Genomic DNA, 23,309 nt, shown 5'->3' on the forward strand with positions numbered 1-23,309 from the left:
GTTTCAAACGTCGTGAAAGCTTGTGTTTATTAGAGAAGAAAAAATACTGCAAATGCTTTTAAAGCCTTATTACTTGTTTTGAACTTCATAATAACCTTAAAAACAGATTGTACTGCACATTTCTGTCATTTTTCTGTTACATATGAAGCTAGTACTTTCAGTGTCAGTTTCGCAGACACTGTGTGCGGTTAAAGCTTTCCCTATATCTTTTCAAAGAAACAATGCAGGAACATTATTTTTTTGCTAAGTATTTGCCAATGAATCGCACATATAATAAGATAAGAAAAATATACTCGTTTTTTAAAACAATAAATGCGGTTATCAACTTGGCCTCATACTAAACTTGACAATATGCAGGTGTGATTACACTGCTCTACTCGAATAAGTTCGGTTCCGGCTCTTTCTCTCTGTTTCGTTTAGTTTTTGTCTCTGCACTAAATCCGAGATCGTAGCCCATGGCTATACGAATAAGCCGCATTCATGCAAACGTGAGACCCAGTTTGCTTTCAACCTTTTACGGAGAATGCTCCTTTCCGTACATTCTTCGGTAGCCTCAGAAAAGATTGTGCTGCGTAACTCACACTCAGCCGGGCGCAATTGGAAATGCCTTTTCAAAATTTCGCTTACAGAGCGCACAAGTCGAAAACGAGTGCGGCGGAATGCGCATGGTAAGCAATGTCTGTCGTGCGCCCACTGTTTACTGTAATTGCTTTCTTGAGAAATTATTTTCCTTTACGTCTATTTTGTTTTCCGTAAAAGTTAACCTCTGTCACTCTTACAAAATTCATTATAGACATTATGTTGCCTTTTTGTTTACCTTCTGTTGGTTGCAACATAAGTTTTGTTGAAATACAACGGAATGTAATGCATTAGTCTTGCAAGGGTGGCCTTTACAAGTAAATTTGTGCAACGTCTGATGTATAAAACTTACTTTCCTTCTCCTTGCAAAAACAATGTAAATAAAGAAATTTTCGTGGTTTCTCACCTGTGTGATGGTGTACTTGATCGCTTACGAGGCTAGCAAAGAAGTGGCACGCCCAGCGGGCTGTGGCTGCAGCCTAAATAGTGAAGCATAATTCAGCACAACAAATCGATCAGTTAGCGGTATTACTTGTCCGTGCACAGGCTTTGCAAGCATCTCTTCCTTCTTTGTTACTCAGAATATCGCCTTTCTATAAATAAAAATGAAGCATTTTGTTGTTTTTGCTTGATGCACTGCTACCACCGCCTTCAGCGACCCGACGTTACAGTGATCATCGATGCTTGGGTGACTAACTTCTGGCGACATTAAAGGGCTCCTCATCAGACCTAGTCGGACATTTTTGCTGTATACTGGAAGTTGTAAAGCGCCGTTCAGGGAGCGTCGGACCGCAACAATTTTCATGTAGCCAAGATGCAGCAAATTGTCAATAAAAATTGCACGAGGAGGCGAAATAACATTCTCGCGGCAGGGGTTCTATTTCATTGCAACTGCAAGAGCCTGCGAGCTACATTTCGTCCTCTCCTTCTTCCAATCGGAACCAAAGGCCCACATGACGTTAGGTCACGACTCCGGTCTCCGTTATTTTCCCCTCTTTTGCAGCGTGATGCACTTCCAGAGTTGCGTTAGTAAGCTCTGCGTCTCACGGTAATTTTCAAGTTGTGTGCGTGGCTGTTTGTGCGCTGCAGACACTGCAACTACGATGCAGAAACGCCATGCTTGCATCGTCATAGCTGCTGGCGCAGTGATGGAAGGGCTAACGGGCCTTTATTTGAGCTTTCAGCTGCCTTCGCGGCGTATGGCGGTGTAATACTTATAAGATCCGATCGCCACCGCGTGATGAATGAACCACGCCTGTATGCAATGCGCAAACAAGGCGAGAGGTCACTCACTGTAGCGGACATAGTGAAATATAACGTTAGACCTTTTTAGCCACAACCACTGAAAAGGAAAAAAAATGCATGTCACAAGCTCATTCGGAAGTAATTTATTTTCCATGAGACAAAAAAAGCTCGGGCGTTGACGTGTTGGCACTCTCAAAGAGTAGAAAAAAGAGGCTAAGTGGCATAAGGACAAAAACTGGTGAGAATTGAAACACGCGCTGTTGAAGTCAGTTGAAAACATGAAAAATAAATTACACATTTATATATCTTATGTACAGCCATGGCTACAACATTGTCAACAATTTACCCGCCCGACTATACGGTGTTAAGCGTCGCGATGAAGCAGAAAATATTCCTGACATTTCGCCTTTTCACGTGAACATCCTTCGCGCTGCTATAAATTAAGTGTCAGAACGTTACATGGGCGAAAAAAGGTACCTTAAGGACTTTTATTTGTGTTATTTTATGTCAAAAGGAAAGAATTTTCAAGTCATGTGTTTTCTCTGTTCAGCTGCTCTTGGGCCTCGCATAACTTTGCTTTGTTCTTAAAGCTAACGCGGAAATAAATATATCGCTGTTTGACAGCAGTGTGAGTGAATTGCACGGTAACTTAATGTAAATTTCTTGATTATGAAAGCTTACGTTTGGCTTGGCTGCGTAAGTAATCATGTGAACACTGCTTCTTGAACAATACTTACTCGTAGCTTAATGAAAACGCCTGTCAGCCGTTTACCATGCATGCTTTGAGGAATGTCACAATGAACCTTGGTAGATCGCTTTCTAGCGCGCATGCCTTTTCGAATAGAGGATGTACGATGCATGACACAGTGACGCAGAAGCGGAAATTGGTTGCAACATGTCCTGCGCAGTAAACCACACTGTCCACTTCGAGTCGGCCGATGTCTTACGACTCTTGCTCCGCAGCAAGCGCAGGCATGTGCGCCTTTTTTCTGCCGTTAAGATCCGTGCATTTTCTGTAAAAAGAAAAGTAGATGGTCAGTCACTGTAACGTACTGCTCGAAGCTGCACAGGACAAGTATGGAACAACTTCGATTCTTCGGTTGAAAAAATGGTTGATATGTCAGTAGCCTTCACGCCTCTGTTATGATACACCCAAATGCCTCTGCAGTCCCAACACTTCCTTGCGGAAGCAGGTTACTTCCTGTACACTTGATACGTGATTGCCACCCTGTCGCTGAATAGTCATACGGCAGAAGTTCACTCTCTTTGCCGTTTGATGCTTGACAGCCACTGGTAATGAGGTGTTTGTTGAGCGAAATCCCGAGACACTTCCCGCCACGCACGATGTGCCGCGTCCAAGTGAAAGTTCAGTGGGCATGTCGCTTGACTTGGCCGGTCAGGTCATTCATTCCCTGGGTCATATTAGTCAAAGACTGCATCGAACAGTACTTGACATGAGCGGATTGAGCCAGACGTGTTGTCATGTCTTGCCCTTATTCTTGAAAGCCTGCAGAACAAAATAAGTATGTTATTCTTCCAGAAAATATGTATCACAAGGTTGTGCACGGTCCATCAATTTAAACTTCTATAGACAAAATACAACAATGAACCGGCAAATGCAAACTGTTAAAATGACGCCATGTCAAATGCGTGCGAAAGATCAAAGTCAAGACCAGAACACTTAATTCCCTGTGCTGTCCATTGTCTACGCTCCACAAAACAGTAAACGCCTTTAAGTTTATGTTTTCTGCATTACACATTTGGGGACACTGGTCATTCACTTTTCCGCTGTTCGAAATGGTACAAAAACACAATACCCAATCTACGTTGCCGATAACTATCCCTAAGTCGGCCCAAAGTCACCTCTAAACGCATATTGAAGAACTTATTAGTGAGCCACCTGGATACGTCAAATCTGCGTTTGTAGAAAAATCAAAATCTGATAATCTGACATTGCTTTAGGAATTCGGGGGTGATTTTGCCTTTTCACAGTCTCCACTGTTTTACCAGCCACCGTTGAATGTAATTGAAAGGTATAGTTTAGAGAAAATAATGAGGAAGATGTCTATAAACAAAAACAATAAAACTATAACAAAGGCAATATTACAAGCAAGTCATCATCATAATCACTATGCGACTTTTGCTGAGTGTACAGTGTTTCGCACTGCGACACAGTTACTTTGTACGCGGGCAACAACGACAACATGACAACCTGTTCTGTTACAACCTGGGCCGATCCCAAAGGTAGCGTGCTGAGCAAAATAGGCCAATCCCAAGAGTGGTGCATACTCAACTCGCATCTTAAAGTGCTGGCTGCGACGAGGGAAGGACGGGGGAAACGGACGCTGTCGTGCTCTTGTTACCAATTGTTGCTACGCGACATGACTGACACACGTACGTGCCAACTGTCTCGAAGTGCTAGCTTGCGTGAGGGAAGTAGAGTGGCAGAGTTGTGATTCTTTCGTGCCATGAATGCGTGGATAAAACACTGGACTATTGCGCTGGGCGATCCTGGTCCTAATCACCCCATCGCAGGCGCACATTCCCTTTTTTATTCATATGAAAACATTATATGGCTAATGAGGCGGGAAATCCGGCGTTGGCGTGACCACACGATTGTCCAAAACGGCTAGGAACCCTCGACCTTTGGTGGGAGTCGAAACAGCGAGCTTCGGTGTTAATGAAGGCGGAATTAATTAAGGCACAGTTAGTTAGGCTAGAGTTAATTAAGGCACTTGAACCTACGACCTTTGGCGGGAGTCGAACCCACGACCTTTGGTGTTAATTAAGGTGAAATTAAATGAAGACCACTGAAAGAACATAAGCACCGCGCGGTGGTCGCATTGCTTTCGCATTCCTCCATGCAGGCATAACTAAGTGAGCCTTGAATTTTTGAGTTAGAGCGCGTGTGAGACTCCCCGCAACCTCTCCATCTTTCGGGAAGACAGCAGCCGGCACTCGAAAAGTGGAGGGAGGATGCAAAAAAAGCTTCGCTTGAAAAAAGAAACGTATTTGAACTCGTTTGCAGCGAGTTATCTGCTACATAGAATAATCGACAACAGTAGCATCTTTGCACAGTGCGTGGTAAGTCACAAACCTGTCGAGAACTTTGCAACATCTGAAGTAGAAACATCGCAGGACACAAGCGGTTGAAAAAGCCATCGAGCTAGCCGCCACATACTCTTAACTCTTACGATGGAGCCATCTTAAGCTCTGAATGGATGTGGAGAATCACATAACGAGAAGTGCACCGCTCTTTCTACGGCAAAAGATTTTCAACATGAAATAGTCTGTCTGCACTACACATCAACGTAACATTGCTGGTCCATTTCTTCCTTGCGCTTAAGCGCAGGCATGTGAAAACACCGCCCACCACGTAGTGTAATTTGTTCCGCAAGCAGGCAAGGTTCTCTACAGCGACGTCTTGTTGACCCTTTTCGCGGATCAGTTTGTTCTAGATAAACGAGGTGGCGCTTTCGGCGCACTTTAAATACCTATACAGAAAGAGCATTGACTCACAGTGGCGGAAAAGAACTAGGAAGCTAACCAGTAAGTATGCCAGACACGAGGACGGCGAAAGACAGAGCATTAAACGACACGTTAAAAACGCGGAAGGTAAACATTGGAGAAATTCAATGGAAAAGAAGCATAGTGTTGGACTATATCGATACTGGAAACAGGAGGTTAGGAAGGAAACGTTTCATGATAAATCAAGAGGCAGTGCCCTACTCTTTGAAGCTAGATCAGGATGTCTTAGAACGCGCAGCAATAAAAAGGAATTTAACGAAGAAGAAGACGCATGTACTGTGTGTGGTAAATCTGTAGAAACAATAGAACACCTCATACTAAAATGTGATGGTATCCATACTGATGTTGATGCGGGCACAATCACGCTTCCTGAGGCCCTAGGGTTTAGAGATAACTAAGTCATGTAAATAAATATGCGGTGGAAATGAGAAAACAGCGATTGGAAGATTGGTGGCCCGAAGCAGAGAGATGGCATAAGGTTAAAAGTGCGGGAAGAAGCATTTAAAGAAAATGGCGAAATTTAATAACTTACAACACAGTTCAACAAAAATAAAAGCTGAGCATGGTAGCAAAAATGGCGGCAACTGCCATCACGCTGTTTCAAAGGGTACGCTCCTACCTTCCATCCATCCATCTGCATGTAGCCTCGGCGACAACGCACGAACACGAAACCACTACAGCTTGCTCCTGTGGGATTAGCTGTCGGAAATGCAAGTGAGTTTTCGCTAACGCACTGTGCTTCAGTCATGCCGGATTGAATCATGCGGATTGAAGACATGTGCAGTAGTTGGTTGCAAAAATAGTGACTGGCATACTAAGGAATGGAATGAATCTGTGAGGCCATGTTCGCGGACCGGTGCTGCAACCGTCCGTTCGTGTTACTGGGACTTCGAGATTTACGGCTTTCCTCGAGGACACAGAAATTTGCTCAACTGCCAGCGTTGTATCGCTAACCTTTGAAGAAAGTGCTTGAGCCCGGAACGCCGGCAAGAGAGAGTACCACTCGTCAAGCAATGACAAATGGAATAGCGCCGCGTCCTGTCATAATAAGTTTCACGCACAGTATTTGCACACATCTGCCCCAACTGGCACGAAAACTTACGCCTACTCTATCGCTAACGTGTCCATGAGTGAATGGGCGCACTCTTGAATACATGCGCATCATATACGCACAATAAATGACGGACTACACCGATAGCGCACGAATGGTCGAAGCTGAATGTTTCGAACGGTCCAAAAGAGCAAGGAGTTACTAGCGATAATACATCTTTGCTAGAAGGTCTTACAACGTACAAAACAGCTACGTTTCAAGCCTTGCGCGCATCAAGAACAAACCTGTCGGAACTGAGCACACCCGCGAGCGATTAGACAGAAAATACTCAGATAGGGACAGCACCGAGGAAATTTATTGAGTCAGAAATGTGACAAGCCGCTGCTTCAGTATATTCGCGAGCTAAAGAACAAAGTGCAAAACACTCTGATCTTGATTCAGTTCATGAGCGGAAACTTTGGATAGCTTGGAACACATTTTTAGCCCCGTTTTTAGAACAAGCACCGTATGCGCTGCTCGCGTCGTTTGCACATAGCTCCGAAAGCGCTTTTGCATGTTCTCTGAAGCTGTAGCCAAAGCTTCGTGTCGTCCACCCAGTCACCGTCTACGATATCTCGCGCAACAGAGATTTGCTCAGCCGCACCGGAATCATACACATGCATTGTAAACACGAATGCAACAGAGGCAGTTGAGGCAAGCAATGGACGCGTCACCACGTGATCAAACATGGCAGAACCGAGGGGTCAATTCTGACGTTCCCGTGACATAGTCAAATGAATAAGTGCGCCTGCGGAAGATTAGATGCTTGTACCCACCCTAGACGACCTGGCGAAGCCGAAGAAGGGTCGTAGCCGGAGACCGCCGGGTAACCGGCGCGTCTTCGTGCGCTTGTAGACGACTGGCGACTGTTGCTCCTGTGGTGGAGGCACGTGGATAGGTATAGGCAGCGGCGGTGGGCCACGACGCAGACCAAACATGGCGAGCCCCTGAGGAGGCACGGCCAACAGATGCGGCGGCGGCGGCGGCGGCGGCGGCGGCGGACGACGCTGGTGTGTGCCTGGTAACGTTGGCACGAATGGCGGAGGCACGCCGAATACAGCGTGCCCAACAGACTCCTGCGGCATAAGCAGACCGCCGGGTGTCTTGGGGGGCTGTGGAGCCCGCGTGAGTGAAGGCCTCGACAGTGCCGGAAAACGTGGTCCTTGCTGCCGGGGAGGCCTGGCAACAGCGGCAGGCACCAAGCGCGGCGGCTTTGGGGGAGGTGGCGCTGGCAAGCGCTTCAGGGGCGGCGGCCTGCACGTTCGAACTCACATTATACGAACCTTTAAGGCTAGTACACTGTCTTGGTATTTACGTCGCCATGAGGGCGAGAGAAGTCATGCAGAGTGAGGGTACCAACATGCGCTCGACAGTCCTACCTCTGTGGCAGGACAGCATTCGTTTCCTTCTTTGGCGGTGGCTGTGGCCTAGGCGGTCGAATGACGACGGGGCGCGGCTTCTGCGGCACGTTGGTCTTGGATGTCCAGCGTGGAGCCGGTGGACCGGCGCTTGGCCCTGGGGACGGATCAGGTGCGCCGCGAGTGGGCACCGGGTGGCTGCCTGCCTGGTATATGCCCTTGCTGAGTTGGCTCAGCTTCTCCAGTATTGGCGGCGGCTCTATGGTGATCTGCAGCCCCGTTGGCGAACTGGTCATGTCACCGCGTCGTATCCGGAAGTCGCAACCATTAAAGAACTCGAGCGTGTTGCCCGAGCATTTGTGGCTGAACATCATCCTGCAGTGAGCATATCACGAGGTTAAACAGAAAGCATCAGTGCATCAGCGCTCGGCGACATCTATGATATGGCCGTCAAAGCGCAAGTAGGCAAAACGTAGTATGTTTTTTTGTTTAATTTCACATAGTTGCACTGATGCATTGACGCTGGAATAATTCGAAAGCCTAATGGTAGTATATAATGTAAGAGAAAATCGCAAAAAAAGAAGGTTTTCTTGCCTCTACCTGCGACTTCATGTCGACAGCTATTTGTAAACCTGTGTCCTGTCTTCATGATTGTTGCACCCGATCAGTAGTGCTACCTTACGTAGAGCTCTTAACTGTGAGACGTTGATATAATCGCACTGTCCTTGTACACAGGGTTAACATGGATTTAAAGCACGCAAAGTAAAGGTGTCAACGTTCTTTTGCTATATTTGCTGAAACGATCGAGAGTTTGCAAACTGATTTGATGTAGTGCTGTTCGAGACAGTGATGGCGATATGTGTTTCAGTGCACATTGTTCATGCAATGACCTGGTGTGTCAGCAGGAAAGATAAAACTGGTTCTGTATAAGGTCCATGTAAAATAATATATTTGAAGATATAAGTCATCACTCACCACGCGTGGAAGCCGTGTCTCCGGAATATTTTGTTCACGCATTCAATGTCGTCATATAGGTTGTCATCCCGTAGCACTGCAAAGACGCCCAAAAAAAGCAAGCATCCACGATACCTTCATTCTCGGTAATTTTCGCGAATTATGAAATCGATATAGTGAACAGAAAATTGGATGCGTAGCATGGTTGCTAGTTACTGTCACGTTTTTGACGATTTGAAAAGGCATTAACAACAGAGAGTATGCACTTGAGCCGCTTTGCACCCTTAGGAAAAAAGCTCCCACAGTAAAATAATCGTGAAAATTGCTGAGCTGACACAAGCTGCGGGAACTCGAGCCATGAAATTGCATTTGCATGGGTTCCCTGTCATACCGGCATAACTGGCAATGAACAAGCGAATTCCTCCCCAACCCACCCCCTATTGCCAACACCCCCTATTGGCAAACATGGAGAAGATTACGCCATTCCCGCTGTTCAGCAACGAAGTTACAAACGCCTTGCAAACACTCTCAGCGAAAAGGTAATCTGCAGCACGATTCGACGAAGAGTCCAAAGAACACTTTATATGCCATAACCCCTGGGCTAAAATTCGGTGTATATGGGAGGATATCGCGAAGTGTGGAAACGTTGTTTCACGGCTTTCCCCTTGGTGTGGCATGCACAATGTACTTTTTAAAAAATAAAATCATTCGTGGAAGCTTCGCGCCATGTTTATTTGGAGTGGCGATGAGGACATAGCTCACGTGCTACCGGAGTGCCCCTATACGCCCAGCAAAAGCAACAGCTGCCCTTAAAACTTAGTGCTCTGTGTAATCCTGCATTGTCCCTTGTGGCAATACTTGGGTCATGGACAGTCGGTGGCCTTGAAGGAACAGCTTTCAGTGCAGGGAAATACCGTTAATGCAATTAGCATTCTTAGGATACCCTACGTACTTCTCGGGGTCGGTCGGTCGATCGGTCGTTGCCTGCCTGCCTGCCTGCCTGCCTGCCTGCCTGCCTGCCTGCCTGCCTTCCTGTCTGTCTGTCTGTCTGTCTGTCTGTCTGTCTGTCTGTCTGTCTGTCTGTCTGTCTGTCTGTCTGTCTGTCTGTCTGTCTGTCCTGTCTGTCTGTCCTGTCTGTCCTGTTTGTCTGTCCTGTCTGTACTGTCTGTCTGTCCTGTCTGTCTGTCCTGTCTGTCCTGTTTGTCTGTCTGTCCTGTCTGTCCTGTTTGTCTGTCTGTCCTGTCTGTCCTGTCTGTCTGTCTGTCTGTCTGTCTGTCTGTCTGTCTGTCTGTCTGTCTGTCTGTCTGTCTGTCTGTCTGTCTGTCTGTCTGTCTGTCTGTCTGTCTGTCTGTCTGTCTGTCCTGTCTGTCTGTCCTGTCTGTCCCGTTTGTCTGTCCTGTCTGTACTGTCTGTCTGTCCTGTCTGTCTGTCCTGTCTGTCTGTCCTGTCTGTCCTGTTTGTCTGTCTGTCCTGTCTGTCTGTCCTGTCTGTCTGTCCTGTCTGTCTGTCCTGTCTGTCTGTCTGTCTGTCTGTACGCGTAAAGTACTTCAAGCAGCCAGTCGCGCGGCAATTTTGCGTGTGTTCAAGGGCTTCTTTCACGCTCGGAAAAACACTTTTATGTAGCACCTATCGAGCAACTGTGTATTGGTTGCAAGCTGTATCGGGAGTTTCTCATGTTGCTCTACAATTTTCTCTTTGACACTTCTAATCAAACTATAATATTTAAGAAGTTGATTAACTAATTAAGACTAATGTAATTAGGCGGAATGCAAAAATAATGAGTCTCTCCAAGCGACGGCAAACAAGATTACCTTGGTTCTGTCCATCTATGTGGCATTTTCATAATTTTAAAATTTGGTGCATGATAGTTGGGACACCCTGTATAATCAGAAAATCTGGTCTGAAAAACGTGTCATGCGCGAACTTCGTGGAGGCGTCGCTAGAGGACACAGCGCGTACAGAGGGAAGCGCCCGGCTGAGCACACTCCTACATGACTCGTTTCGGCGGTGGACATACGGTGTGTCGCTGCAATGCTTCAAGGCTAATCGCGTTAATTTCGACATTCAACGATTTTCTGCAGTGTCTTGCTTTCGTTATTGTGTGTCCGTTTTATGTTTCACTCTTGTATGTGTGACTGCTTGTGCATGCCAAAGTGTTTTAATTCGTTAGCATTCTTAGGGTACCTCACGCACTTTCTAGGGGTGATGTATGTATGTATGTATGTATGTATGTATGTATGTATGTATGTATGTATGTATGTATGTATGTATGTATGTATGTATGTATGTATGTATGTATGTATGTATGTATGTATGTATGTATGTATGCATGCATGCATGCATGCATGCATGCATGTATGTATGTATGTATGTATGTATGTACGTATGTATTCACCTATGTTTGTATCTAACCGTTTTCTCTTTTACTTGAGTCACCGTTGAGTGCTGTTGGACTGGGTGCTGTTCTAAGAAACTGTTTGACATGGACTTGGAACACTGAGTAGGTGCCACTCGGTCAGTGCTAGTTAGTCTCCAATGAACCTCTGACGCCAACTTGCGTAACTCGATATGTCACACTGGGAATGTGCCGTTCTTCACTGGCGAGAAAGATTCTTTATGATATTGAACGGAATCGAACCCACCTCACAAGGGATCCTCAATGAGAACAACCCGACATTTGGAGGCTGCGTGTCACAAATGCACTGGGCTTGTGCCGCTTTTCAGTGAACAGCTTTCACGCCAACGCTTTAGCGAGCTTCACCATGAATTCACTAGGTATGTGGCACTGTTTAATGAACATCTCGCCATCTTGGGTCACTGAGTATGCGCGACTGAGTTTGCGGCAAGCGAGGGAACAATTCTCAGCGTTCGCACGCATCGGCGTGCCACGCATCTCGGAGGCCACATAGTGGCAATGCCACTAGATGGCTCAGCATGCTCAGAAAGAAGCGCGAGAGAGGAGCCCAGTTGTCGCATACCGCGTCTCTAGCGTTCGCACGCACCGGCGCTAGATGGCGCCGACCGTTCTTATGGAAGCGTGAAAGAGGAGTCCCGCTGTAGTACACGCCTAATACATAATTCGTTTCTACGGTGGTAATAAGTTGTGTCGCTATAGTCCTTTAATGCTAACGCATTAGTGTCCATTGTCATCGTGAGATGGGTTCTGGCGCAATTTATTATTTTGTTATTTATTTCTTTTAAAGGAAAACTTTTCTTGGATAGAAGTGATTCAGCAGCCGGAGGCGTGCTACTTGCAAGTCTCTTTAATTAGTCCCCATTTAACCCTACGTACCTATCTAACAGGATTTCTTTCTGAATTTAGGCAAGACATAATGTTATTTAAGAATATATATATCTTGTCGTTCATTACATAGTGAGGGTCTCGACTCCGGCAGCTTTGATGCCGTTAGGCAGCATACGAGGGTTTATTGGCCAGTTTCCTCCTTTCAAATTCACGTACAACGTCACGCCTGCAATAGAAAAAAGATGGTCTGCAGCCGCCGTTATAGCCGTGAGTTATGGCACTGGCAAACACTGCCAGGGCTTGAACCAGTGCACATATGCAAATACCCAGGAAAGTGGATGGAGAAAACAGCGGAAATGGAAGGTGGATTAGTTTAGCTCTGGCGGAACGGGAGGGGGTTGCAAACCTTGCTCTTCCCGGAAGTGAATTGGGTTTTCCTGCTTAACACAGGGTTATCGGTTTCGCTTCCGGTCGCAATGGCCGCACTCCAATGGGGAGAGGAATGAAGGAACGCTCTCGCAACGGTGCTTTGTGTCCCCTTTAAAGATGACTAGGTGGTTGAAATCATTCCGGATCGCTCCAGTACGTAGTCTCCCGCAGTATTTGTGTTGTTTTTAGGACATTCAGTCGCGTCAATTAATTTTGGCTATAGCACTATATATTCCACAAAGAGCTAGTGGAACAGTATCGTCGAATTATCATATAATTCCGCTATATATATATATATATATATATATATATATATATATATATATATATATAGCGATTTTTTCTTCCTTGAGGTGAAAAATAGGGTTATCATAACTCTTGAGTGGATTTAGATTGATTCTTCGGAGACAAGGGAACTTCTAACTCAGGTGTTCCTAAAAGTGATATGGCACTCTAGGAGGGGCAGCTGTTATTTATTAAATGAAGCCATCCGAATTCAGCGTGCTTTCATTTTAAGACTCATACACAGATGATTGAATCGTCTAAAATGGGCGCCTTCAACACATCTACAGACACGAAGGCTCAGAGAAATGACGTGATGCTTGTCGGATATATCTTTTTCTCTTCTTTCTTTCTTTTCCTTTTTTCTTTTTTTTTCTTTCTTTATTATTATTTTTTTTTGGTGGGGGACGTCACACAGGAACAAAGCCGCGATACCAATTAATGCCACTACTCTCGGGCAGCCGTTGTGTTTGAAATGTACAAGCTCGTTTGTTGTCGTGATGCTGGGTTTCGGGCCTTGTGCCTTGTACTTCCAGGGTCGCCGCAGACCCGGCGGGGGAAAGCAGACGTACCACTAGAGAGGCTAAGCCGCCGTGGTTGCTTAGTGGCTATGGTGTTGGGCTGCTAAGCACGAGGTCGCGGGATCGAATCCCGACCATGGCGGCTTTATTTCCATGGGGGGCGAAACCACCCTTGTACTTAGATGTAGGTGCACGTTAATGTAACCTAGGTGGTTAAAAATTTCCGGAGTCCCCCACTACGGCGTGCCTCATAATCAGAAAGTGGTTTTGGCACGTAAAAGCCCACAATTTAATTAATTAGAGAGGCTCGTGAACCGCCGTGGTGGCGCAGTGGCTATGGCGTTGCGCTACTGAGGCCGATGGCGCGAGATCAAATTCCGGCCTTGGCGGCTGCATTTCGTTGGGAGTGAAATGCAAAAGCACCCGTGAACCACGCATTGGGTGGGTGCACGTTAAGTAAGCCCGTTTGGTCAAAATTATTCCGGGGTCCCTCGCCACATCGTGCGTCGTAATCAAATTGTGGTCTTGACATGTAAAACCCCAGAGGTTAATTTAGAAGCTCGTGAAACTTGTCGAACATAACTGTTTTATTTTTTATCGCTAAGCCTTCAAGTACGACTTTTCCCCGTTCCTGCATTTTCGTGAAGCTAGCATAAAAATGGCCTTCGTGCTACATAAAGATATCAGTTGGTTATATTTGCAATCTTTTTTCCGGTTGCAGTTTCTCATACGGGATTCCTTGCGATTTCAGAAATATTTTGCAATTCGAAATGTTTGTAATCTCGTTCGAGGAAAATTTTCGAGACAAAAAATGGTCACGCTGCCGCGGAAGCATTTCGCATTCTGCGCATGAGTAGTAACGGTAATTTACTCACGGTAACAGGGCATCCTACAGACGTTCTCGCTGTGACCTTGGTGTGGCTGACACCAGTGCTTATCGTTGATCTGCGATTCAAACACATAGTCCTCGTTAATGTGCATTGAACGTGAGCATCGGCAGAAACTTTATATATATATATATATATATATATATATATATATATATATATATATATATATATATATATATATATATATGCTATCCCAGCTAAATTGTCCCAGCTAACTTTAGCCCGGGTTTAAGAATATGCAAATGCCACTTAGCTGGATAGAACAAAGATAATGTTGTTTGCCGTCACTTAGAGATGCTCAGATTGTTTTTTTTTAATTCCGCGTAAATAATTAGTATTCTTTAATTGATCAACTTCTCAAATATTATAATTAGATGTAAAGTGTCAATGAGAAAATTGTAGAGCGTCATGAAAAACTCCCAGTACAGCTTTCTGTTGCTCAATACGTGCTACATAAAAGAGTTTTTCCGAGCGTGAGAGAAGCCCGCAAATGCACGCAAAACTACCGTGCCACTGACCACTAGAGGAGGCACTTTGCGCGTATTCGCGGGCTACTTTCACGCCAGGAAAAACACTTTTATGTAGCACGTATTGCGCAACAGAATGCTGTACTGGGAGTTTTTCATGTCGCTCTACAATTTTCTCACTGACACTTTACATCTAATTATAATATTTGAGAAGTTGATTAATTAATTAAGGCTTATTATTTAATTAGGTGGAATGAAGGAAAGTAGTTTGAGTATCTTCAATCGACGGCATACAAGATTACCTTGTTCTGTGCAGCTACGTGGTATTTGCGTATTTTAAAGCTCTGCCTAAAGCTACCTGGGACACCCTGTATATAGGCTAGTCTTACAGTACATAAAAAAACAATTAATTTTAATACGGCTCTCAAAGGGCAAAATTAATAGTTGACCCACCTGAAAGATACCATGGTCGCCACTGCCATCGTATTTGCCCTTGTGGTATGCTCGAGTGTCGAACCTGCTTTCCCAATAGGCGAGGCACAGCCCTGTTGGAGTAAAACGCAAAGCAAGGAGAATGATGCTCCTACTGTTCCCACCCGAAGCACGTGTCTTTCAGCGTCCATGTGCACGTAGCATAATGAGGCACTACAACTGCGACCGAGGTAAGCGTTACTGCGCCAAATGTGCTCCGCACAGAGGCGCTTAACTGCCGAATGTGACCACAACGCTGCCCTATCCATGCTAAGCAACAGCAGTAAGACGCAGTAGCATGGGATGTCGCTACTTGGGTTTTAGGCCTTGTGCAATGTGGCACACGGCGTCATGCCGCATGTAGGCTTGCAACGGTCGTGCCGCACACTTTTAGGAGAGAGAGAGAATGAAAAGGAAAGGCAGGGAAGTTAACCAGATATGAGTCTCCGGTTTGCTACCCTACACTGGGGATGGGGGATAGGGTGTGCGTTTTTTTGCATTTCCCTCTCTGTCACACTTTTAGGAGTTCTACCACATGTCCGTATACCTTAATTTTTTTTTTCCTCTGCGATGAAACCTTGATGAGCAGGTTTTCGACATAAAGCCGACGCTGCCGTCGAAGAGTTATACTTTATAGACATTTTTCTTTGGGATTTATTGATTTCTACAGACACGCTTCGAATTATTTGAAATAAATTCGAAAATTTCAAAATTCGAAAATTCGAAAGTATATATCGAAAATTCGAAAGATACTTCGAATTCGAAGTATATATATTTTTTTCGTCACCGAATTTGGCGCATGTACCTTCGTGCAAGGAATTGTTTATATGTCTATGAAACACAAGTATCTCAATAGAAATAGGCTTGTTCACCAGTTTTGTTTATACCGACACTTCAGATTTCTGAACAAACTAAAATAATTTTTTTACATTTCTGTATGTCTTCTATCTTTTTTTTGTCAGTCTTTCAAATAAGTTTTTTCGCCTGCCGTTTTGATATCGTAACCGTAAGTATCTGAAGTAGGAAGCTATGCATATTGCATAACTTCAGTTCTGATCAAACGCACTTTCTCTAAGACGGCGAAGTAGTCAACAAGCACTCTGTAAAGCATTTCCTATTCTAGTCAAAATCATTTTCTAACAAACACTACTCACACTTGTCGAGGTCCCTCTTGGGAAACTTGAAACGGTCGTGCAGCTCCAAGGCAAGTTCGCAGCGGTCGTAGACGCGAGCCCAGACGGCGGGCAAACCAACGCTGGCCAGCACCAAGCCCGTTAGTGCGTAGCTCGCCGGCCACCGCCTGCGGCGCTCCATCGGCAGCTGCATCGAGAGCAACCACAGAACCGTGCATCGAGTGAGAAACGCATGTCGTCACTTCCTCTCGGCACTCATGAGGAAGACCACTTCCGCGTTCAAGCTCTGAACGGCTCTTGCCACTCTATACATATTCCTGACTGTTGAAAGCTAAGGGAGGCAATTAGTACTGGGAACCAGGAAAAGTATGAAAGTCCGTGAAGTGTGCGTAATAGCATGGTACCACTAAGGCCTGAAGTGGTGACGGTCATTGCCTTGACACTGGCCTAATGCCCAAACGCAATCCAAGTCGCACTAGCCGCGACTTTGATCGCTACTGTGCTAGGTAAATGCAATAAATGTACTGCAAAAAAGATCCCTTCATGGATATGACAAACGAATACGTATCACAATTCGTCGCTCTTACATAAAATCTATCCGGATACTTACAGTGATGCTACATGCCGCGATTAGAACACATGCTCTGGCGATGTGCCCGGTCACGCTCTATCATCGTTAACAGCTCGGCCAGATGGGAGGCGGTTCTCCGCAGCCCTCTTCTGGCTGGCCAACTCTGGGCTGTCCAGAAGGCCCACGATGCGGCCGAGAGGCTCGGCCTTCCGGTTCCCACGTGGGGGCGGCCCGCTTCGTGAAGACTCACGATCTGCAGGACTTCAATAAAGTTTTGCCGTACCGTACCATGGATATAGTGTTTTATTTTTTAATTTTTATTATGCAAAACGATACGGCGTAATTTACAAAGCTTTACTTTCCTAAGAATTTTTTTTTCATGGCTGGCCGCCTCCATTATAGCAACTGGACCGCGCTTGTTCTCAAGAACAACTTCCACTTATGACGCGCTTTTGTGAATACGTGCTCTGTATTCATAATGACCTGGAATTACTATGTGCAGCTTTCGTAGGCTGAAACCCCTTTTTGTGTAAGAAACCAGATGTCGCCTCCTGAGATTTCAGCCAGCTATCGATTGATATCAAGGTAGTAAAACGTTATGCTTCAAATGCTAGGAGGAGGAGGAGGAGGGAAAAGAAAGGAAAAACAGCCACTGTAAATACCCACTAGCTACCCTGTGCTAAGGAAGGGTTAGAGGGAATGAAAGATGATAGAAGAAGAAATGAGAGAGACAGAGAGAGAGAGGGGGAAAATGCAGCAGGTCCAACGAGTTGGAATTTATATACAGCGAAGCTTTGTGAGAGTGCATAAAAAGTTGAGACACGAGTTTTGGTTTATTGAATGTCCGCACAAAGTGACACAGAAGGTTTTATTCAGGCATTATAGCGAGACTAATGAAATGCCGCCGCCGCTGCCGTGGATGCGTGAAGGTGAGCTTTCTGGCTCTTTTTTTCTTTCCCCTGCATGATCGCCGCTGCTGCGGATGGATGGGTGGATGGATGGATGGATGGATGGATGGATGGATGGATGGATGGATGGATGGATGGATGGATGGATGGATGGATGGATGGATGGATGGATGGATGGATGGATGGATGGATGGATGAAGGGTGGGTGGATGGATGCTATGAGTGTCCCCTTTGGAACAGGGTGGTGGTTTGCGCCGCCAAGCTCTTGTTATTATATTGCCTAATGTCCTATCTATCTTAAAGAGAAAAGGAGAAAGAGAACCCACGATGAATTCCCATAACCAAATTTTCTGAAGCCCTATTGTGAACTTTGTTTTTGTACGCCCTCCGTTGTTTGTCTTTTCACTACTTCCACCAATCTTCCAATCGCCTCTTACTAATCTCTCTTAACGGACATGTTTGTTTTGCACCTGTTCTCGCTCAACCCAAGGGCTTCAAGGAGGACAGAGGTGCCTAAATCGACAGCTGGGCAGATATATTCTCATTCTAATAAAACATGCTCCATCGTTTCCCTAGCATTACCGCAGCAAGTACATGCTTCTTCTTTGTTGTATCTCGATCTAGAAGTGCGTGTTCTAAGGCATCCTGATCTCGCTCCAAAAAGTAAAGAGCTTCACTCTGAGTTATCATAAATTGCTTCTTTCCAAATTTTTTTTACTCTTATGTAGTTACTCATAGCAGGTCTCTTTTCATTGCCGCCAGCCATGAGATTATCTCAGCCTTTATGCTTTCCCGCTTGACCTTTTTGTTGCCATGTTGCTCACCATACAGGTCGCATACTCGTTGGTAAGCTTCCTAGTTCTTTTCCTCCACTGTGAATCAATGTTTTTCCTGTACAAATACCTGAACACTCTCCCAACACATTTACTTTCTTCCATATTCCTCAGTCTTCGTAATCAATTTTACTGTGAGCTTCCCTCACTTCAAAATTTGTGCCGCCCATATCACCCTGCACAGCTTCATTTGTAGTCTTCCCGTGGGCGCCTAATGCGAGGCGTCCCATTGACTTTTGGTTGCCACCGAGACCTGATTGTACCCCTGAATTCAAGCAAACAACCGCATTTTCAGATGCAAGTCCTGAAACCATTACACGTTTCCACAAACCCCGGAGTACCTCGTACCTATTGTATCCCTATAGCGCTTTGGGTTTCATTATGGCCGCATTTCGTTTCCCCTTTACTGTTATTGTTTTTTCCTGTGTTTGCATTAATGTATTGCCTTCGTTTATTCATATACCAATATACCAAGATATTTATATCCTTTTACGGGAGGTATTTCGTGGCCCTGTATTGACACTGCGCGGAATAACAAGCGCGGAATACTTGTTGGCCAATAGTACAGCAGGACCCTTGTCACACCAAAATCATGTGGCTCAACAAGCTCGAGGCTTTTCCGTGTAGCATATGATGTGGTGTTCGCTTTGCTATTGGTGTTGACTGCTATGACGCACCTCGTTGCTACTATTTTTTTAGGTGAAAAGTGGTCTCCTTTAGGGCAAGTGCAGACGCGCGTTGGCACTGTTTGCGGTCCAAAATTTTGCAATGGTGTCTATGGCGACACTATTTCAGCAGACGACCGTCCTGATGGGCGTTTCCGAATTCACAGCTCGAACCGCAGGTATAGTCACAGCCTTATGACCCGCGTCACGAAGACTGCTCCAGACCACTTTGCATTCTCGGAAAGAGAAAACACATCAAGATATCTTAACAAGGCAGTTCAACGCGTGCGAAAAGTTGATATTAGTATTTAACTGAGCAATTGGTTCATAGCGAGCTTGAACAGCTGAACTAAACAAAAAAATTCACGCAGAAACTCCTCTAGGAGTTGTCATAGTATGCGTAACCATTGTGCAAGTTCTCATCTCCACGCAGCACGGTGTCGTTATCAATGTTACGAAACTTGATCCGCCCAGTATAAACCACAGCGCTACCGCGCGACACGAACTGCTGCGGACGGCGGCGCAACGTGAATAGATGACGCAAGCAAACTACTACAGGTGGCGGTGCCAGATGCGCTGATGACGTTCCGATTATTATGGGGAACCAGCGCTAGCCAGGAGGCGCTACGACAGTTTTAGTGTGCAACTAAAATAAGCTGACACCATCCGGTTGGGAGTCTAATAAGATGGCACACCATATTTAACGATAACAGACGCGCGCCTGCATCAACATTTCCTTAGCCCGATGCGCCGAGCCATGCCATGCGCGTTGCGTTGAGCGCATGCGCAGCTTCGTCCTAGCTCGTCGGTTTCCTGTCATGGAAGGAGCAGTGAGAAGCGTGTCTCGAGCAGATCGGCGAATTTGCTGACGTGAAATCGCAGCGTGTGCTACTGAAAACTGTGTCCACCGCTAGCTAGGCTGTGTGTTACGGCGCTACTGTTGGCAGGCGAAGCTTCAGAGCTGGCTGCCCATAAGCCAGTATCGCTATATAGCGTCTTACCCATCTGCGTCGAACCATTATCAACCGTGTTGAACCGTACTCCGGCGGCGGCTGTGTACGGCGCGGCTGCGCGGGTCTTGAAAGCGATCTGCGATTGGGGCAGAGTGAAGCGAATGCTGGTAGCTGCGTGAGCGCTGTGTTTTCGCCGTTTAAATCCCGTTTAATTAAGGCAGTACGAAGGTGAACTCGCTCGCTGCTGCGGGCCCTAACTTGAAAGCGATCGTCTTACGGGACGGACGGGCGGACGCTTTTCCTCGTTGGATAAGCATAGAAATGCTTACGCATGTAAAAAGAAAGGACTAAGGAAAACAGGCAAGGACGTCGCTGTGTCGGAATAGACGTTCTTATGTGTCTTCCTTAGTCCTTTGTTTTTTCTGTTCAGCTGTTCACACTCGTCCTATAGCTATGAACCAACTAGCTCAGTTAAATACTAATCTGACAGAGCGATGTCCTTGTCTATCTTTCTAAGTCCTTTGTTTTTCTAACGTGTCCTATCTTTGGCAGAAGTTTTTTCTTCTTTTTTTTTTTTGAGGTTGTCACACTGGTTGGCATCGTCTCTGCTGCCAACGCTGTAGTGCATTTTTCACGTTCAACTTCTTTTCTTAATCACATGAAAAGTGGGACAGTATGTTTAGCAAAGCAGATGCTGAGCAGAGGCTGAGACTGTTGGGAAACATGGTAGCCGGTTTATTAGGGTCCAGTATATGATGTAATATTGCAAACGTGTATACACACTCTTAATGCGCAATGTTTGTAACGTAATGCGTAGTACTCGTTTGTCTCAGCACCTTCTTTTTTTTTCTTTATTGAAGTGCGCAGTGTGCTACTCTGTAACTCTCTTAACATGTAGCCTACAGTAGTCCTCGCTTCAAGAATACGCTTCGAAGGTGCTGACAAGCCCCCGACGCCCCACTCTGGATTCCTGCATCTTCTAAGAGAGAGAAAGAAAGCACCCACATATACCCCAGTCGCCCGTAGTGGCAATTCTGCAGTCGCTGCCGCACCATTAGGCCGCTTTCTTTCTTTTCTTCCTTCCATCTCTTTTATTTCTCTTTCTGTTTTCTTTTTTTTTACTGCGGGTCACTGAAACTCAGTCGGCTAGTAGCCTCATTACTCGCTAAATACTGCTTTCTTTTTTATCTACTACATTCACCACTTTACACCAGAAAACTGCGTAGCTCAAGAACAATAGCAATATTTTAGAGCAAGCGCAGTGAGAGCATGCGCAGTAACAGCAGTAAGAGCGCTACTAGTCGACTGGGCTTCAATGACACCGCTCAAAAAAAAAATTAAGAGACAAAAAAAGAAAGTACCGAAAAGAAGGAATAAAAAAAGAAAGAAAAAATTTAGGAGGGCGCTTAAGCGGCACCTTTAAGAGTGGAACGCAATAGCATTTAAAGATCCCCGACTACTTCTCACGCTTCCCGGCAACTGCAACTTATATGTAACCGTAATGTTTACCGGGAAACGCTGGTGTCGAACACGATGCAAGGTAAATATACCTGGTAGCGAAGCTTCCATAGGAGCCCATACGTTCAAAACATGGCGGTCCATCGCCGGCTCATGGGGCTTAGCGCCATCTGTATGTGGTGGGAACACTTCCGGCGGAAGCAAAAATAACGTGACGCCATGTCCGTTAAGAGCAGCAGTGACGTCATTTTGTTTTCGAAGGCGCGAAATTTGTTTTGTTGTTCTTCCTTTGGAGCTATATATTCAAATGCCCCACCATTCGACTTGATGGGCGTTTCGAGCTTTCAGTGAGGAAAGCGATGCAGGAAAAGGCCAGCCGTACGGTTGTCGAAATCGCATCCCTGCACAGAACATACTTTCTTTGGAGGCCGACGAAAGCTTTAGGTGTACAATGCTGATCCTATTGTCGGATGCCAAGCCCGTCGGCCAGCGCAGTCGTAACGAAAACAACTACACAATTATGTGGTGGTCGTAATTCCCTACTTTTGACTGAACAGATTAAGAAGCAATGAAGCTACCCGCGTCACCAATTTCAGACAAACTTCGACAAGCAACAAAGCACAAATTGTGAGGGGGGGGCGTATTTCAACAGGTGATACGAGTGCGCCTTTCTGCCCATTTGATGACGTGCATTGCACTGCGAGTGATAGTGGCATCAACGCTCCCTGTAGCGATGGGCGCTGAAAAGAAATGCATTTAATAATAATAATAGAATTAAATGTATTTTCTTAACTCATCACGAATATATAAAATTGACTAGGAATTTTATTTTCGTAGAATGAATCTAACTGTGCCTCGTTTGAATTAAAAAACGCGCTTTTCTTTTCCAGTGTTTGTTCCCTCCAAACATAGTCGCGCTTCAATCGCTGCTTCCATAACCCCCCATGCTGATGTCGGTGACAATCTGTACTGAACCGCTTTTCGCCCGAAACTTCGCGACCTATTTGAATCGACCTTGCACTATGCACGGAGGCGGGCTTTCTTGTAGAAACGTGACCTCTTGCGTGGGCCCATCCCGGAGGTCGTGCAGGTACGCGCAAAAAAAAAAAAACGTCATTTTCAGGTTCCCGTTATTGTATCGCACTTTTAATATTTAAGTCTGAGAAGCTTTACCATAAAAGGCATGCGCTGTCATTGTTTCGTTTCACGACATTTGTTTGTGGGCTGTCATTCTCAAAATTCCGAGGAGTAACATTGTCAAGAAGGTAAGACAAGGTTTGAGCAACTTTAGTGATAGAATGATATAACAATAGAACCCGCATATACCGCATGCCATATAGGAAGGCGTGGCATATACATATACCCTAATATATACAGAAATATTCGCTCATGGACAACTCCACCGACACCGACATAGTATTTTCTGCGACCCGGAACCCCTAACGCTATCGTGTTAAAAAAGAAAGCGCCTAATGGTGTGGCAGCCACAGGAGATTTGCCGCTACGGGCGACTAGTGTACCGTGTGTGCGTTTTCTTTTTCTCCCTTAGGGGGAACCAGCGCTGGATTTTTCACGACGCCTGCAGCGCCGCCCTGGCGGTCAGAACGTGCACAATGCAGCCTCCCCCGCGAACGAAAATTGCGTTGCGTGCCCTTAAAGTCGAAGGAAAACAAAAGGGCGCCGACGATACTGTTGCGCATACAAGTGCCACAACTAAGTCGGGATGAGGG

General features: G+C 45.7%; 1 protein-coding gene across 2 annotated transcripts in view; it reads right to left on the bottom strand.

The window, feature by feature from the left end:
- Positions 1-1,958: 1,958 nt before the first annotated feature.
- Positions 1,959-23,309, bottom strand: part of LOC135904847 (uncharacterized) — a 76,928-nt gene continuing 55,577 nt past the window's right edge. The window contains exons 1-8 of one of the 2 annotated variants that reach the window (XM_070533235.1): positions 16,802-16,856; positions 16,213-16,378; positions 15,041-15,132; positions 14,106-14,175; positions 8,776-8,851; positions 7,822-8,175; positions 7,219-7,696; positions 1,959-3,331 (exon numbers count right to left, since the gene is read on the bottom strand). In XM_070533235.1, coding sequence (XP_070389336.1) covers positions 3,305-3,331; positions 7,219-7,696; positions 7,822-8,175; positions 8,776-8,851; positions 14,106-14,175; positions 15,041-15,132; positions 16,213-16,372 — 1,257 coding nt within the window. In that variant the 5' untranslated portion in view covers positions 16,373-16,378; positions 16,802-16,856 and the 3' untranslated portion in view covers positions 1,959-3,304. Of the gene's footprint in view, positions 3,332-7,218; positions 7,697-7,821; positions 8,176-8,775; positions 8,852-14,105; positions 14,176-15,040; positions 15,133-16,212; positions 16,379-16,801; positions 16,857-23,309 lie in introns of those variants that run through there. The other variant, XM_065435832.2, reaches the window with a different exon arrangement.

The sequence above is a fragment of the Dermacentor albipictus genome, chromosome 1 (assembly GCF_038994185.2).
Source record: "Dermacentor albipictus isolate Rhodes 1998 colony chromosome 1, USDA_Dalb.pri_finalv2, whole genome shotgun sequence".
Lineage (NCBI taxonomy): Eukaryota > Metazoa > Arthropoda > Arachnida > Ixodida > Ixodidae > Dermacentor > Dermacentor albipictus.